Source organism: Sceloporus occidentalis, unplaced genomic scaffold (assembly GCF_023333645.1).
Source record: "Sceloporus occidentalis isolate IW3139 unplaced genomic scaffold, rSceOcc1.0.p SCAF_7, whole genome shotgun sequence".
Lineage (NCBI taxonomy): Eukaryota > Metazoa > Chordata > Lepidosauria > Squamata > Phrynosomatidae > Sceloporus > Sceloporus occidentalis.
The window spans coordinates 16,043,131-16,055,796 of NW_028316987.1; the positions used below are offsets into that span (position 1 = coordinate 16,043,131).

The 12,666-nt window shown below is 41.4% G+C and overlaps 1 protein-coding gene across 3 annotated transcripts in view; it reads left to right on the plus strand.

Moving 5' to 3' along the window:
* LOC149309270 (leucine-rich repeat-containing protein 37A2-like) overlaps positions 1 to 10,909 on the plus strand; it is a 37,626-nt gene extending 26,717 nt beyond the window's left edge. For all 3 annotated transcript variants that reach the window (XM_089531220.1, XM_089531221.1, XM_089531222.1), the window contains 6 exons: positions 982 to 1,130; positions 1,833 to 1,889; positions 5,028 to 5,105; positions 7,708 to 7,770; positions 9,202 to 9,255; positions 10,825 to 10,909. In XM_089531220.1, the coding sequence (XP_089387346.1) occupies positions 982 to 1,130; positions 1,833 to 1,889; positions 5,028 to 5,105; positions 7,708 to 7,770; positions 9,202 to 9,255; positions 10,825 to 10,864 (441 nt within the window). In that variant the 3' untranslated portion in view covers positions 10,865 to 10,909. The remainder of the gene's footprint in view (positions 1 to 981; positions 1,131 to 1,832; positions 1,890 to 5,027; positions 5,106 to 7,707; positions 7,771 to 9,201; positions 9,256 to 10,824) is intronic.
* The last annotated feature ends 1,757 nt before the right edge of the window (positions 10,910 to 12,666 follow it).

Here is a 12,666-nt window from a genome sequence, read left to right on the forward strand (position 1 = left end):
AAGCTTTGTCTGTTACATCCTTTGTTACATCCCCCTAAGTTTTACCCTTGACTTATCCGTGGGTCATATCAAAATCCTTAATCTTGGTCCCAAAACCTGTCCTCAATTTATACATGAGTTCATGTGTGGTACACACACATGCCACATAAGTAAAATTCACACTTCAGAAGCCTGCCAAAATAAGAATGTCTTCAGTTGCCAGTGAAAAGAGAACAGGGAGGGGATCGGCATGATCTCCCATGGAAGTGAGATCCACAGTCTGGGAGCAGCCACAGAGAAGGCTCTCTTCTGTGTGGGATTGTTTATTTTCAACATTGGCTGAATATGACCTAGGCTGTTTGTAACTTGTAACTACTCTTAAATGTGCCTGAAGGAAAGTGCCTTCATGTAAAACATCCTTTTTTTCCCCCTAATCTAAATTGCTTGCTTAGAATAAAAGCTTTCCTTGAGTTCTCTTTTTCATGCACTTGCTCAATGTGTGCACCCTTTTGTGTATGATTCTCATCTCCCAAAGGATTGTAGTGGTGGGGAATCTCTGCAGAGTCTGAGGTGGAAAAGGTGCAAGTTAAAGCCCTCAGCAACCTCCTCCTGAGTTAGTGGGTAAAGTAGGAGCAAAACTAGAGGGTGGTGGCAGCTAGATGAACTCATGGGTCCCCTTTCATGCTCGGGAGCAGGAGGTGCCTCTTTACAGCTGTGTTCACATTTCATGGTAGCTTTGCCTGCACCTTTGGACACCTAATTTTTATTTTTAAATACTCATTTGAAATTTTAAGTTACTGCAACGCTACAAATTTGGAGGCAGAAGGAACATTTCATGGGGGCAGAATTATTATTTGGGTGGGAAAGCCCAGCTTAATTGCTGCAGCAGTCCAGCATATGATAAGGACATTTGGGAGGACTGGCCTAAAAAATGGCATCATAACAATCCTAACCCTGAAGTTGTCTGTGATCCGTTTTCACACATCCTTTTCTTTTGCTTAGGGTTCCACAACCTCTTCATTTGACAAGCCTCTCTGGCTTAAAGATATGGATCATCCTCTGGATGACACACGGAGAAAGAGCATGGCAGATAAATTGCATGATGAAGAGTCCTCAGAAGAGGATGAGCTATTCAACTGGGCTAATGCAAGGTATACATGATGAAAGTACTTTTACCAGATCCTTGTGAGTGGCATTGCTTGTCCGCCTGCCCAACTGCCTCTCTGCTATGGTTACAAACACAATCTGGGAAATGTGTAGGAGATCCCTGGTGAAATCACAGAAGATAGAGAGGCTAAAAAGCCCTGTAGTGGCCATATGGTGAGAGGTTCCCATTTCCCCCTTATGGGAAATGCTTCCCCATTTTAAGTTTTGCCAGAAGAGGTTGCATGGCTGATAAAGGCAGAGAACTATGCCTGACAAGCAGGGCAAACCATCAACATTGGGTGGGATGTGGCCCCAGCATTGCACATAGGTTCTTCTACCCTCCCCTTGGGTAGCAAATGCGGCAGGGGTTATGTGCAATAAGCCTAATATCTGCTTATTTTGCATAATGTGTTCCAGTTGCAGGATTTTCCTTTACTGGCTATAGTTTTAATCTTCTTTTTTTTCTTGAGGTGTTTGTACAGTTTGGGGATATTAATTATTAACTGCTATGGCTATCCAATTTTTATTCCTAACAAAACATTGATCATGTGGTCAGAATAAATTTGTACACTGCTGTTTTCAACTAAAGCAGTTGATAACATCCACGCACAGTAGGCTTAAGTAAATGGTACCAAGCTATACATTGCCTGAGCCCTGAATGCTGTGTAGCAAATTCTATGTAACTTCTGTTTTCCTCTATTTATCAGACCACCAAGTTTACCTGAGGCCCCTCCTCCTGTGGAAAAGACCAGTTTACCAAAATTGTAAGTAGTCTCATGTGGTATAAACCATGCATGTTAGTTTTGACCTTTGCTTTATAGAGTAGGAATTAGCAGTCTGGTAATCTCTAGATTTGGGAGGTGTTCTAATAAATGGCCACATTGGCTGGGATGGATGGGTACTGTTGTGCAAAAGGTTTGTAGGCCAGTGAGTTTTGTTTGCAATATGGCTTATAGGAGACAAATGTTGCATTATTTGTTGGATTGCAAAGCGAGAAAAATTTGGAAGTTTCTTATAAGAACTCAGCTACTGAGCAGATTTCAGTTTGCTACCAGACTTTGCTTGAATCGATGCGGATGGAGATCTTTCTAACTGTGAATTTAATTTGTGGTATTTGATTTGATTTGTCTGTTATTGTTTTATAACTTTAAACAAACTGCCTTGAAAGGACCTATTTGCTGTGAAAAGTGCTTACAGTTGTTTCAAAGAAAGAAATACATTGCATCTGTGGGTGAAAACAGGCTTGCTGGTGTCCCTAATAGCTTCCTCTTGGATGAGTTTTCACACCACTCCTGAATGAGAAAAATGGAGCATGGATTAATCCATCATTTAGATTCTCTTGTGGTGTGGAAGGAAAGGGAAACTCAACCAGTCCAGCAGACTTGATTGGCTCCTTCTCTGACTGAGCAGAAACAACTGCAAATTCCTATTAGACTGGGAGGGAGAGCATCCATGTGTAGGTGTGTGTCATGCAAAAAACCCAAAGATCCTAATTTGCACAGCAGTTAATTCTCCAGTGAGGTGCTATGAGAAATCATCTTTATGGAAGAATGAGCAGGGATGTTGCGCACCCACATTCTTACTTGTCTCTGGAGCCTCCCTACGGCATTCTTCCAATACTTCCTCCTCTGACACTGCCTTTTTGCAATGAGCCCTGCTGGCCACAGATATAGGGCTGAATGCTGAATTTAAAAGGGCACCAAGATGAGATTAATAATGGTGTCTGCTGAACATACCATTTGCAGTAAAGCGAATCCACACAGGGAAAAGTGGTGTTTTTACATCCCCCTCCAGTATTGTACAGATTATTCATTATCAATTCAAAAAACAAATTCCCATCAATTAGTATTACTCTCTTCAATACCCAGTTGGCTTTCATTCATTTTAAATAAAATCAGCAAAACTTTGAGGCCAAGCACAGTAAAACACTCAAATGCTATAAGCACAGTGAATATTTTAAGTTGTAATGTAGGGGTGAAAGACTAGGACAACTGTGAAAGACACATTAACCCTTCAGAACTTGCTCCTGCTCATCTGACACATCAAAAAACAATTTTCTGGGCCCCAGACACCCTCTGTTTAACATGGAGGCTCCCCCCCCCCGCCTTCTTGGGCCTCTAGAGGACATTTGGGGACATTTTGAAACAAAAGCATTTTTTTAAAATTTCACAAAATTTCATTTTGACCAATGGAGGATCCAGTAGGCTCCAAACATGTGGAATTGCCCTCTACAACCCCTAGAGACAACTTTGGACATTTTGGAGTAATTTGAAGGGGGGGAAAACTTTTTTGTCATTTTGTAAAAATAAAGTTGACTCCTTGGGGTCCTAGGGGACACAAAAATGGCTCTAGCGAGACACATGCAGACCTCTGCTCATGCTTTGCCCTTCACTGTTGTAAGGGAATGGTGTGTTTCAAAAGCACCCTTTGCCCAGTGCATTGTTTATTCTAAGGCTGGCCTGGGGCAGGTAATATTCTTAATGCCGAGACACAGGAGATTTACTCTGTCCTCAGAGGAGTATGTCTGTGCAAGTCACTGCTCTAGGTTTGTCTTCTTCCAATCCAAGGGCAACTCCAGATTAGTGATTCTTGCAGAAACCACACTGGGGGACTCTTGCTCCAGATAACTCATACCCAGGTGTGGTCAAATAGAGACTTTCAGGCCCTGTGTGGCCTTCAGGGCAATTTCAGTAGTCCCAGACTACTCCATACTGCTCTTTTTCTGGCCAAAATCAAAATGGCAAATGGTCTCTCTTTGAAGTCACCTGGAGAGGCAATTCACCTTTTGCATAAGTTGACTGCCCCATCACAGCAACCCAAACTGGACTTCAGGCCACATCCACATTTTGGGGGGTTAATTTTGTTGTTGTTGTTTAGATTCTTAGTAACCTGTGCTGCTCCCAGGAAACGCCTGGGGAGCTAACTGATCCCCAAAGTTGCTACAGTTCCATCTCTGTCCTACATATTCTTAGAATACAATCTTACTCCCCAGAAGAACGCATAGGATACTGCAGACCTCACTTTCCTTGGGCAAAGAGGAAGACTTCGCCCTTGGGAAGCAACATCCGCTGAAGATGGCAGGTCAGGGTATGTGTGTCAGGTTTGGATCCAACAGATCCAAAGCTGCCTCATACCCTAAACATGTGCCCAGAACGGGCGAGGGGAAACAACTCCAATTGTAGGGGTGGTGTACTTATTTCCTTCCTTTGGAACCACTGGAACAAATAGTGGACAGGGGAGAAAAACAGACAGGGAAAGATGGAGGGAAGAAATGAACAACCACCCCCCCACCCCCCCACACACACACTCTACCCTGTGAGTACAATACAGCTTGGAGTGATTCCTCCTCTATCCATTATCTTCCCTCCTTCTCATGGGAATCACATAGTAAAGTAATTTTTTTAAAGTGGTGTGGGACCCATGTTGGGAGAAAGGCAGGACAGAAATGAAATGAATTTTGAAGTGTAATAAGGAAGTGTGCCTCCAGTGTTACTTCAGAATTTGAGAAATACTATAGGAGAGATTTATGTCCGTGCCCAAGACCGAACTGCAGACCATTAGGCAGAAACAGGACAAGAATGCATAGATATACTGATATTAAATTAATAAACATAAATAAAAATATCAAAACATGTTAGAAAAGGGGTTTGCCTGGGGTTTAGCAGGGCAAAGTCTGCCATCTCATGTAATGGGAAACTAAGGCTGGGATCCAACTCATCCTTGTCAGATTTGGCAGCACATCAGTGAAGGAGGTCTCAGCAGCAACTTATCACAATAGTTGTTGTGTTTAAGCTGAAGAAGACTTGAGATGCCATGAGTCCACAAGAAGGAACAGAAGAGAACAGAGAGTGACCTCAAATACCACAAACATTCCTAAATTTCTATTTTTCTTGCTCCAACAGAGCGCCTCCTCCTGAGGCACCTCCTCCACCACCTTCTGAAGAGCCCCCCCTTGTTAAAAAGGCCAGTTCAAAGAAACTGTAAGTAACTGGAGTGTCACATAAACCTAATAAGTGAAACAGCTTAGCAGCTCCATCAACAGGGCATCTGACTTTACTTGGCATAGTAATTATATATTTATTTTTATACCAGTCTGTTGCAAATGTATCTGTACCTCAGCATAATTATTTTCAGGTTGCCCTTTAATAATAAGATGATATCTATAAGTGAAATCTGCAACAGAATGTTGCAGTTCGGAATACAGCTGTTCTGATTTCCAGCTTCTCTAGTCCATTTCCTTCTCTTTTCTTTCCCAGTGTTCCATCTCATGCTCAACTTTCAGTCTAATGCTCAACTTTCAGTCCCCATTGGGCTGTTTTGGGATCCCCCACTTCCCTGCAGGGAAGAGTGCAAAGGTGGTGTTTGGGTATTATGTGCAAACACACACATATATGTATGTACATCCATGTGTAGTGGCCCAGCCCCACATCATAAGCAGCCCTTGGGCCCCCAAAGATGGTACACCCCTATCATAACCACTGCTTCTATGTACAGGCAGGTTCCATGGAATTATAGCCACTGACAGGTATCTCCTCCATGGATCTGATCCAATGCCTTTAAAAACTCATTCAAACAGTTTCCTGTCATCACAACTTTGGGCAGCATATTCCAAGAGCTCTATGTTGTGTGATAAAGAAGTATGTTCCTTTGTCTGTCCTGAATCTATACATGTGGTGAATATTTGATCAATGTGTTCTACAGAACTGGACCTGTACGTTCCTTGTGTGTAAAGGAAGAATACCATGTGTGTATATGTTTACTGTTACTGTGCATTGTGGGTGATGGCACAAGGTTAAAGTTGGTTTCCTGGTCTCTTCGGTGTTCCCCATTCAGCTCTAAAGTTTTCCTGTCTTTGCAGTCCAAAATCAGTTGTCCAGGAGAGAACCTTCTTTGGGGCTCTCTGTAGCTAAAATGCTAACGGGAATAACATTGACATATTAGCCAAAAGCCAATTGCTACTGTAATTCCAACAAAAAGAGACTAATGAAATCAACAACATTTGCATTAAGTATTGACATCATTTAGCAATTGATTCAGTAGGGTTTACTCTGTCTGAGAGTAACAATGGGATTTAGGCCTGACTACTCCTGGAGTCCATTCACATTACAGAATTCTAGCACTGTTTTTCCACTTCAACTGCCATGGTTCCATCCCATGGAATCCTGGGATTATCATTTTAAGGAAGAACATTTAGAATTCTCAGTTAGAGAGCTCTGGTGCCTAACCAAACTAAAAAACCCTGGGCTAATAATTGTCATTATCTCTATAACAAATGGGTTACAGACAAGGTGAATTGCCCACTCGGTGACTTAAAATAAGCATGCATGAAAACAGAACATGAAGCAAACATAAGGATAGCATATCTTATATTGTACATGTCCTGGTCTTTTGTGTGGGTGTCATCTGGGTGTGAGTCAAAGCTTATTTTAGGGAGCATTTACCAAGATCCTTGTTCATTATCTGTGACACAAGTTGCAGGAATGATGAATGTGCAGATCCCTCACCCTCAGTTCTGCTGGCCAGGGATGATGTGAGTTTTAGTCTAGCGACATATGAGAGCTCACAAGATCCCCATCCCTGAGATGAGGAGCTGAGATGAAAGTTAGTGAGCTGTGTTGGTTAGACAGCTGGACAAGGACTTGTGAGAGAACCAGCTCCTAGCCCCCACTGAACCATGAAATTCACTTGGGCCAATTACACACACTCTCAGTCTGTCCCATCTCATAGCCTTGTTGTTCTGAAGATAAAGTGGGGAGGAGGAGAAACAAGTGTGCTGCTTTCAGTTCATTAGAGAAATAGTGGGATAAAAATACAGTCATCCCTCCAGATTCATTGGGGTTAGGGGCACAGAATCCCCGTGAATGTTTTTAACTGAAAACACCTCTCTAGAAATTTTTAGGTCCGCCAGTGCAACTCTGTAGTCATTTGTCAGATACTGACCTTAGAATTGCTCTGGATGAACTACAAATGCCTAGTGGAGTGTTCTCTCTAGGAATCTCTAGGCCCTCCAGTGTGACTTTTGGTTAAAGTTGACTGTAGAGTTACACTGGAGGACCTAGATATTTCTAGAGAGAATATATTAGAGTCAGCTCTTCTTATACACGGATTTTTTTATACATGGATTCAAGCATCCACGGTTTGAAAATGTTCCGAGAAAGTATAAATTTCAAATATCAAACCTTGATTTTCCATTTTTTTATAAGGAACACCATTTTGCTATGTCATTATATTGAATGGGACTTGAGCATCCACAGATTTTGTTATACACAGGGCATCTTGGAACCAAACCCCAGCATATAACAAGGGTCCACTGTAATAAAATCCGTGAATAATCAAATCCGCAAAAATGAAAGCCACAAATGTGGAGGGATGAGTGTACAGCAAATGAAGTAGGAACCAGATTTATAATGAATGCTTCCATGAAGTGTCTGATGAAACACATTGTCTGGAGTAAAAGTGTCCTAAAGCCTGGTTAGGACTCTTGGGCTTAAGCATCTTTCAACAGTGGGAGCAAGCTGCCTAATTTGGGAAGGGTGTGTTGTGGAAAACATTGCTAAATTCATCCTTTTCAACCTTTGTCAGGGCTTCAGAAGCACCTCCTCCCTCTGAAGAAGCCCCTGCTGAAGGCTCAGCTCCGAAGCCAAAGTGAGTAACTGTAGTAAAACTGGAGCTGATTCTCCTTTTCCTTAACCTAGCCATATAGCAACTGATCTGTAAAGCAACTTCCCACAGAGCAGGTGAAATGTTTTCTGAAAAAACAAGACCTTGATTTACAATTAACACCAATTAACTGCAAATTAACTCCACCATATGTCCTCTATGCCCTTCTGCTGCACACACAGGATTTTCAGTAGTGTAGCTGTGTTCATCTGTAGTATTAAAAACACTGAAAACCCTTATGGCATCTTAAAAACTAACTGATCTGTAGGGGATGTTGAGAGCTGCAGTCCCACATCAGGAGAGAAAATGAGAGAGTTACAGTGACTAACTGTTCTTTTCAAGACACCCCAAATTATGACATTTGCCAGGTTGTGGCCAAATGAAAAGTAATCTTTTCCCAACAACAACAATAATAGTAATAACAACAACTACTACTACCACTATTAAAATAACAGCCTTTATTTATAATGCCCTCTTCACCGCAGGGCAGAACATCAGACATGTGTAATCAAGAACGAAACAATAAAAGTCAACACTATAATATACTAAAAACAAAATAAGCTACAGAAGTCACTAAAGAGCTGGCAAAAGAAAAACAGAGCACTGCTTGTTTTTTTCATGATGGCTATAGAAAGGGAGCTGTCCTCCTCTTGCTGTCTGCTCCTTCCCTTCTCTACCAGCTTATTACTTTCCCTGTGTGGAGTTCCCATTTGCTTATGCCTACCAAGCTAGAAATTAAATGCAAGGCTACTCTTTCTTCATCTGTAAAGACTATATTTCAGTGGAAGGGAATGGCAAACCGCCTCTCAACATTCCTTGCCTAAGAAAACCCCATGAAATTCATGGGGTCAGCATAAGTCGACAGGTGACTTGAAGGCATATACACACAGAAAGGTTGAGAGGGGATTCTAGTCAGGGCTGTGTATTATTATTATTATTATTATTATTATTATTATTATTATTACATTTTATTTATAAAGTGCTGTCTTAGGTGAAAAGCCTTCTCATTGCTTGGAATTTCATCTCCATGAAGGGCAGACCACTGTGAAAACTCTTAGGCTGCATTCACACTGCAGAAATAATCCAGTTTGACACCACTTTAACTGCCACGGCTCAATGCTATGGAATTCTGGGAGCTGACGTCTCTGGTTCCACAACAGACTGCAGTTCCCAAAATTCCACAGCATTGATCCATGGCAGTTAAAATGGTGTCAAACCTGATTATTTCTGCAGTGTGGATGCATCCTTAGAGAGAGGAAGTGCTATAGTGACAAAGCTGATTGTTAGAGAGGAGGAACAGACTATAGAGAAGGAGGTGGTAAGAGCAATCAGCTCAGTTGATGGGGTAAATGAAAGTGTTGAGTAGCTCTGGTGGCATGAATTCCTCTTAACTTTTGCTTTCCACTCTGTCATCAGGTCAGACGAAGAAAGTGAAGCGGGGACAGCTGAAGAAAGTGGTTCTAAAAAACCGTAAGTAACACTGAGGTCTAGACCTTCATTGTTTCTTCACTTTTATAAACACATTGGTCTAGTGGGTCTACACAGGCCAGAATAACCTGGTATACTCCAGGAGTATTCTGCCCCTGAACTTCTCCCATAACCTGGGCACTCTGGGGCCACGCTGGGTGATTGTTCACATGGGTATTATACTGTGCCACCCACGGCTGCCACCACTGATGTGAGTCGCTCCCTCTGAGGCCAAAACTGAAGCACCCAGCATCAATCACAATCAATTCCGACTCCAGAGGAGCTATTTGCGATGGCAGCAGAAGCACCACATTGCATAGCAGGGCATGCATGTGAACAGCCACTCATCATGGTTATGGAGTGCTCCAGATTTTCTGGGAAGATCTGAAGCATTTTTAAGTAGGATTTAAGGAAGAGTTGGCCCCGATTTGCTGTGGGACTGCCCTTCCAACATGAGGACAGTCCATAGTTGAACTGAGCATTTGGCCCTTTATTCTCTGGACACAGTAACATGAGGGCAGAGGGAAATTGGGTCATTTGGCTCATGTAGATAATCTCATGGTCTTAAAAAAAGACATCTATGTGTTGTAAAGCATTTGTCACATAAGTATTTAGATGTTTTAAGAATGAAATATTTATTACTAGAAAAAGAATATTAAAAAGTAAGAAGAAGGGAAAGGAATGGAAGTGTTAAGGGATGTATTATTTGAGGGAACAAGAGAGTGGGATAAATTGTTGAGAGGCAGCAGAAGATTCACCTCTTGGGGGGATTAGATGGATTTTTATCCATTTAATTCACAGATCCCCACCCATGCTTCAGTCTTCCTCAACCTGCCCCCCCCCACCAAATGGTTTGGACTACAATTGCCAGTATCTCCAGCTAGCATGAGCTGATATAGTTGTAGTACAACCACATTTGGAGGGACCCAAGTACATATGTGGTTCACAGTTGCTGAAATATATTTACTTTGAAGGTGATTTTTTTTTAAAAAAAAATTGAGGTCTACTGGAGTTTCAGACCATTATTCATTTTGCAGGAAAGTTTTTGTTTTTTTGTTTGTTTGTTTGTTTTTGTTTTTGTTTTTTAGAGCTGAAATATCAAATATTTCACTACATATTTGAGCAACTTTATTCTTGCAGCATGGTCATGTGGCCCATCTCTTCCCTCTACTATACTCCCTAAAGATTTCAGTCCCTTCCTGTGATGTAAAGTGGCCATCTTCCTTTTCTGGAAAGGCTCCTAGAACGTTAATAGCTGTAATGACCAAAAGGAATTTAGGAAGAGTTAAATGTTGACAAGTGATGCATTTAAAAAAAGTACCAGAGCCCTGCTAGAAAAAGAAATTGGGGCAGTTCAGCATAGGCTTTTCAGCTTTCTGGTGCTTTACAGACCCAAAATTCTTGTGATGACAACACTAGCTCAACACTAGCTCTTTTTTGGCTAGGCCTTTTGAAAGAAGCCAAGAACTGAATTGGCAACCTATAGGTGCTGGATTTCTAGTCTGCCAAAGTAATGGCAGAGAAGAAACATTTGCTAATTATTATTTTTTCTTTACCCTGTGTCTGTTGCAGTTCGGAAGGGGAAGAGGAAGAGGAAACAGAAGAAGGATGACTGTTTTTCTTTTGTGAATACTGCTGTATATTATCTAGAACACTGTACAAAATTCTCTTATTCTTTATATGGGAAATTATTAAATGCATTCCTCTGATAGGCACCTGGTCAGTGTCATCCGTACCCACAGCCAAAACACTTACACAACACTTTGAAGAGTTTAAAGCACTTTGCGTGTATTTATTTAAAATCATTAGAACCAGCTTCATAGTCTCACAAGGTTCTCAAAGCAGCTTGTGAAACATCCAAGAAATATAATTAGATTATAGGGTTAGGAAAAGGAATACCATGACATCCTTGCAGTGCCAGAATTATTTATGGTACTTACATTGGCTACCCAATAACATTATTCTCTGAGTCTTAAGCATAAATAATGAAATCTAATATCAGATTCTGGTATTGCAATGAAATAACACATTTCAGCACAGTAACCATTGGCAGGGAGCAAAATAAAGCTACTTTCACAGCACAAGTAATGATACATGAGAGTTACAGTTCAAAACAATAATGATATCAATCTCAAAATGAACAGAGAAATTAATATGACTTCATTTGATGCTGAAATTTATATATGTATCTATATTAGAGAGTAGATGATAGATAGATAGATAGATAGATAGATAGATAGATAGATAGATAGACAGACAGACAGACGGCACCAGGCAAGATTATTTAGGGAGAGCATTTCACAACCAGAGAATCTCCTTGGGAGCTATGCCATTTTCCTAAGAGATTGCCTAGTCTCTAATAGACTTGGGAATTTTGTACTGTGGGTTCTACCTGTTATGAACAGGCAAATGGTAGGCAAAAGTGATATTTTAAAGCTACTTGTAATGCAACATGCTTAAAGGGCACCAGACTGGGAAGGACAGTTTGTCCAAAAAACAACTATAGTCCCTGAGTGGATGACAGTGGAGTAAGCAAAAGCCAATTTTCACCTCTGCAATGGGCTGCACTGAACAATTTTTAGTAGAAACCTGGCCAGAAGCTGCAAGTGGAGTTGATTTCCTGCTGCGGCTGTGAATATTTTAGTGGCATGTTGGGATGTTTCTGGGGAATTGGAGGGTGAAGTTTTTCATCTGATTTATGGCACTTGGGGCTTCCAAGAGCAGTGATTGATTTTTTTAAAAAAATCCTCAGTGATTTTCCACCCCAAATGTTTGGGTGCATATGTAAAAGGACTTTGGGGGCCACAGAAAGAGTGGGCTGTGATTTGTACTTTCTCCACCTTCACCATAGTCAGTAGTACGAAAAACCACCAAAAGAGTCAAGGAGAAAATCAAGGAGAGAATCACATTTCCCCTCTCTTTTTGTTAACCAAGGCCTGTTACAGACTGCCAAAATAAAGCTGCTTCAGGTCTCTTTGGAGGTATGCTGTTTAAATGATGCATGCATCCTAAGAATCCAGAAGCTGCACCAAAGCTGCACTCCAGTGCTTAGGAATGGAGTGTGGCTTTGGCACAACCTCCGGACTCTTAGGACCCATGCATCATTTAAATAGCATACCTCCAAAGAGACCCGAAGCAGCTTTATTTTGACAGTCTGTAACAGGCCCAAGATATGTATTCCCAAAGAATGACCAGGATGATTGCTATTCAAAAACCAGGCCTGTAAGTTTCAAGAAAGTTCACTGAAGTTGAGGAGCCATCACTGTACTGAGGGTCTTGACCAGAAAAATAATATTAGCCCATAGTACAAAACCCATCACCTCCACCAGCTTGGGCAGGAGGATTACTGGACAGTAAGGCGAGTGACACACTATAGCAGACTTCGCAATTGGTTCTGAGCATCTAACACAAATG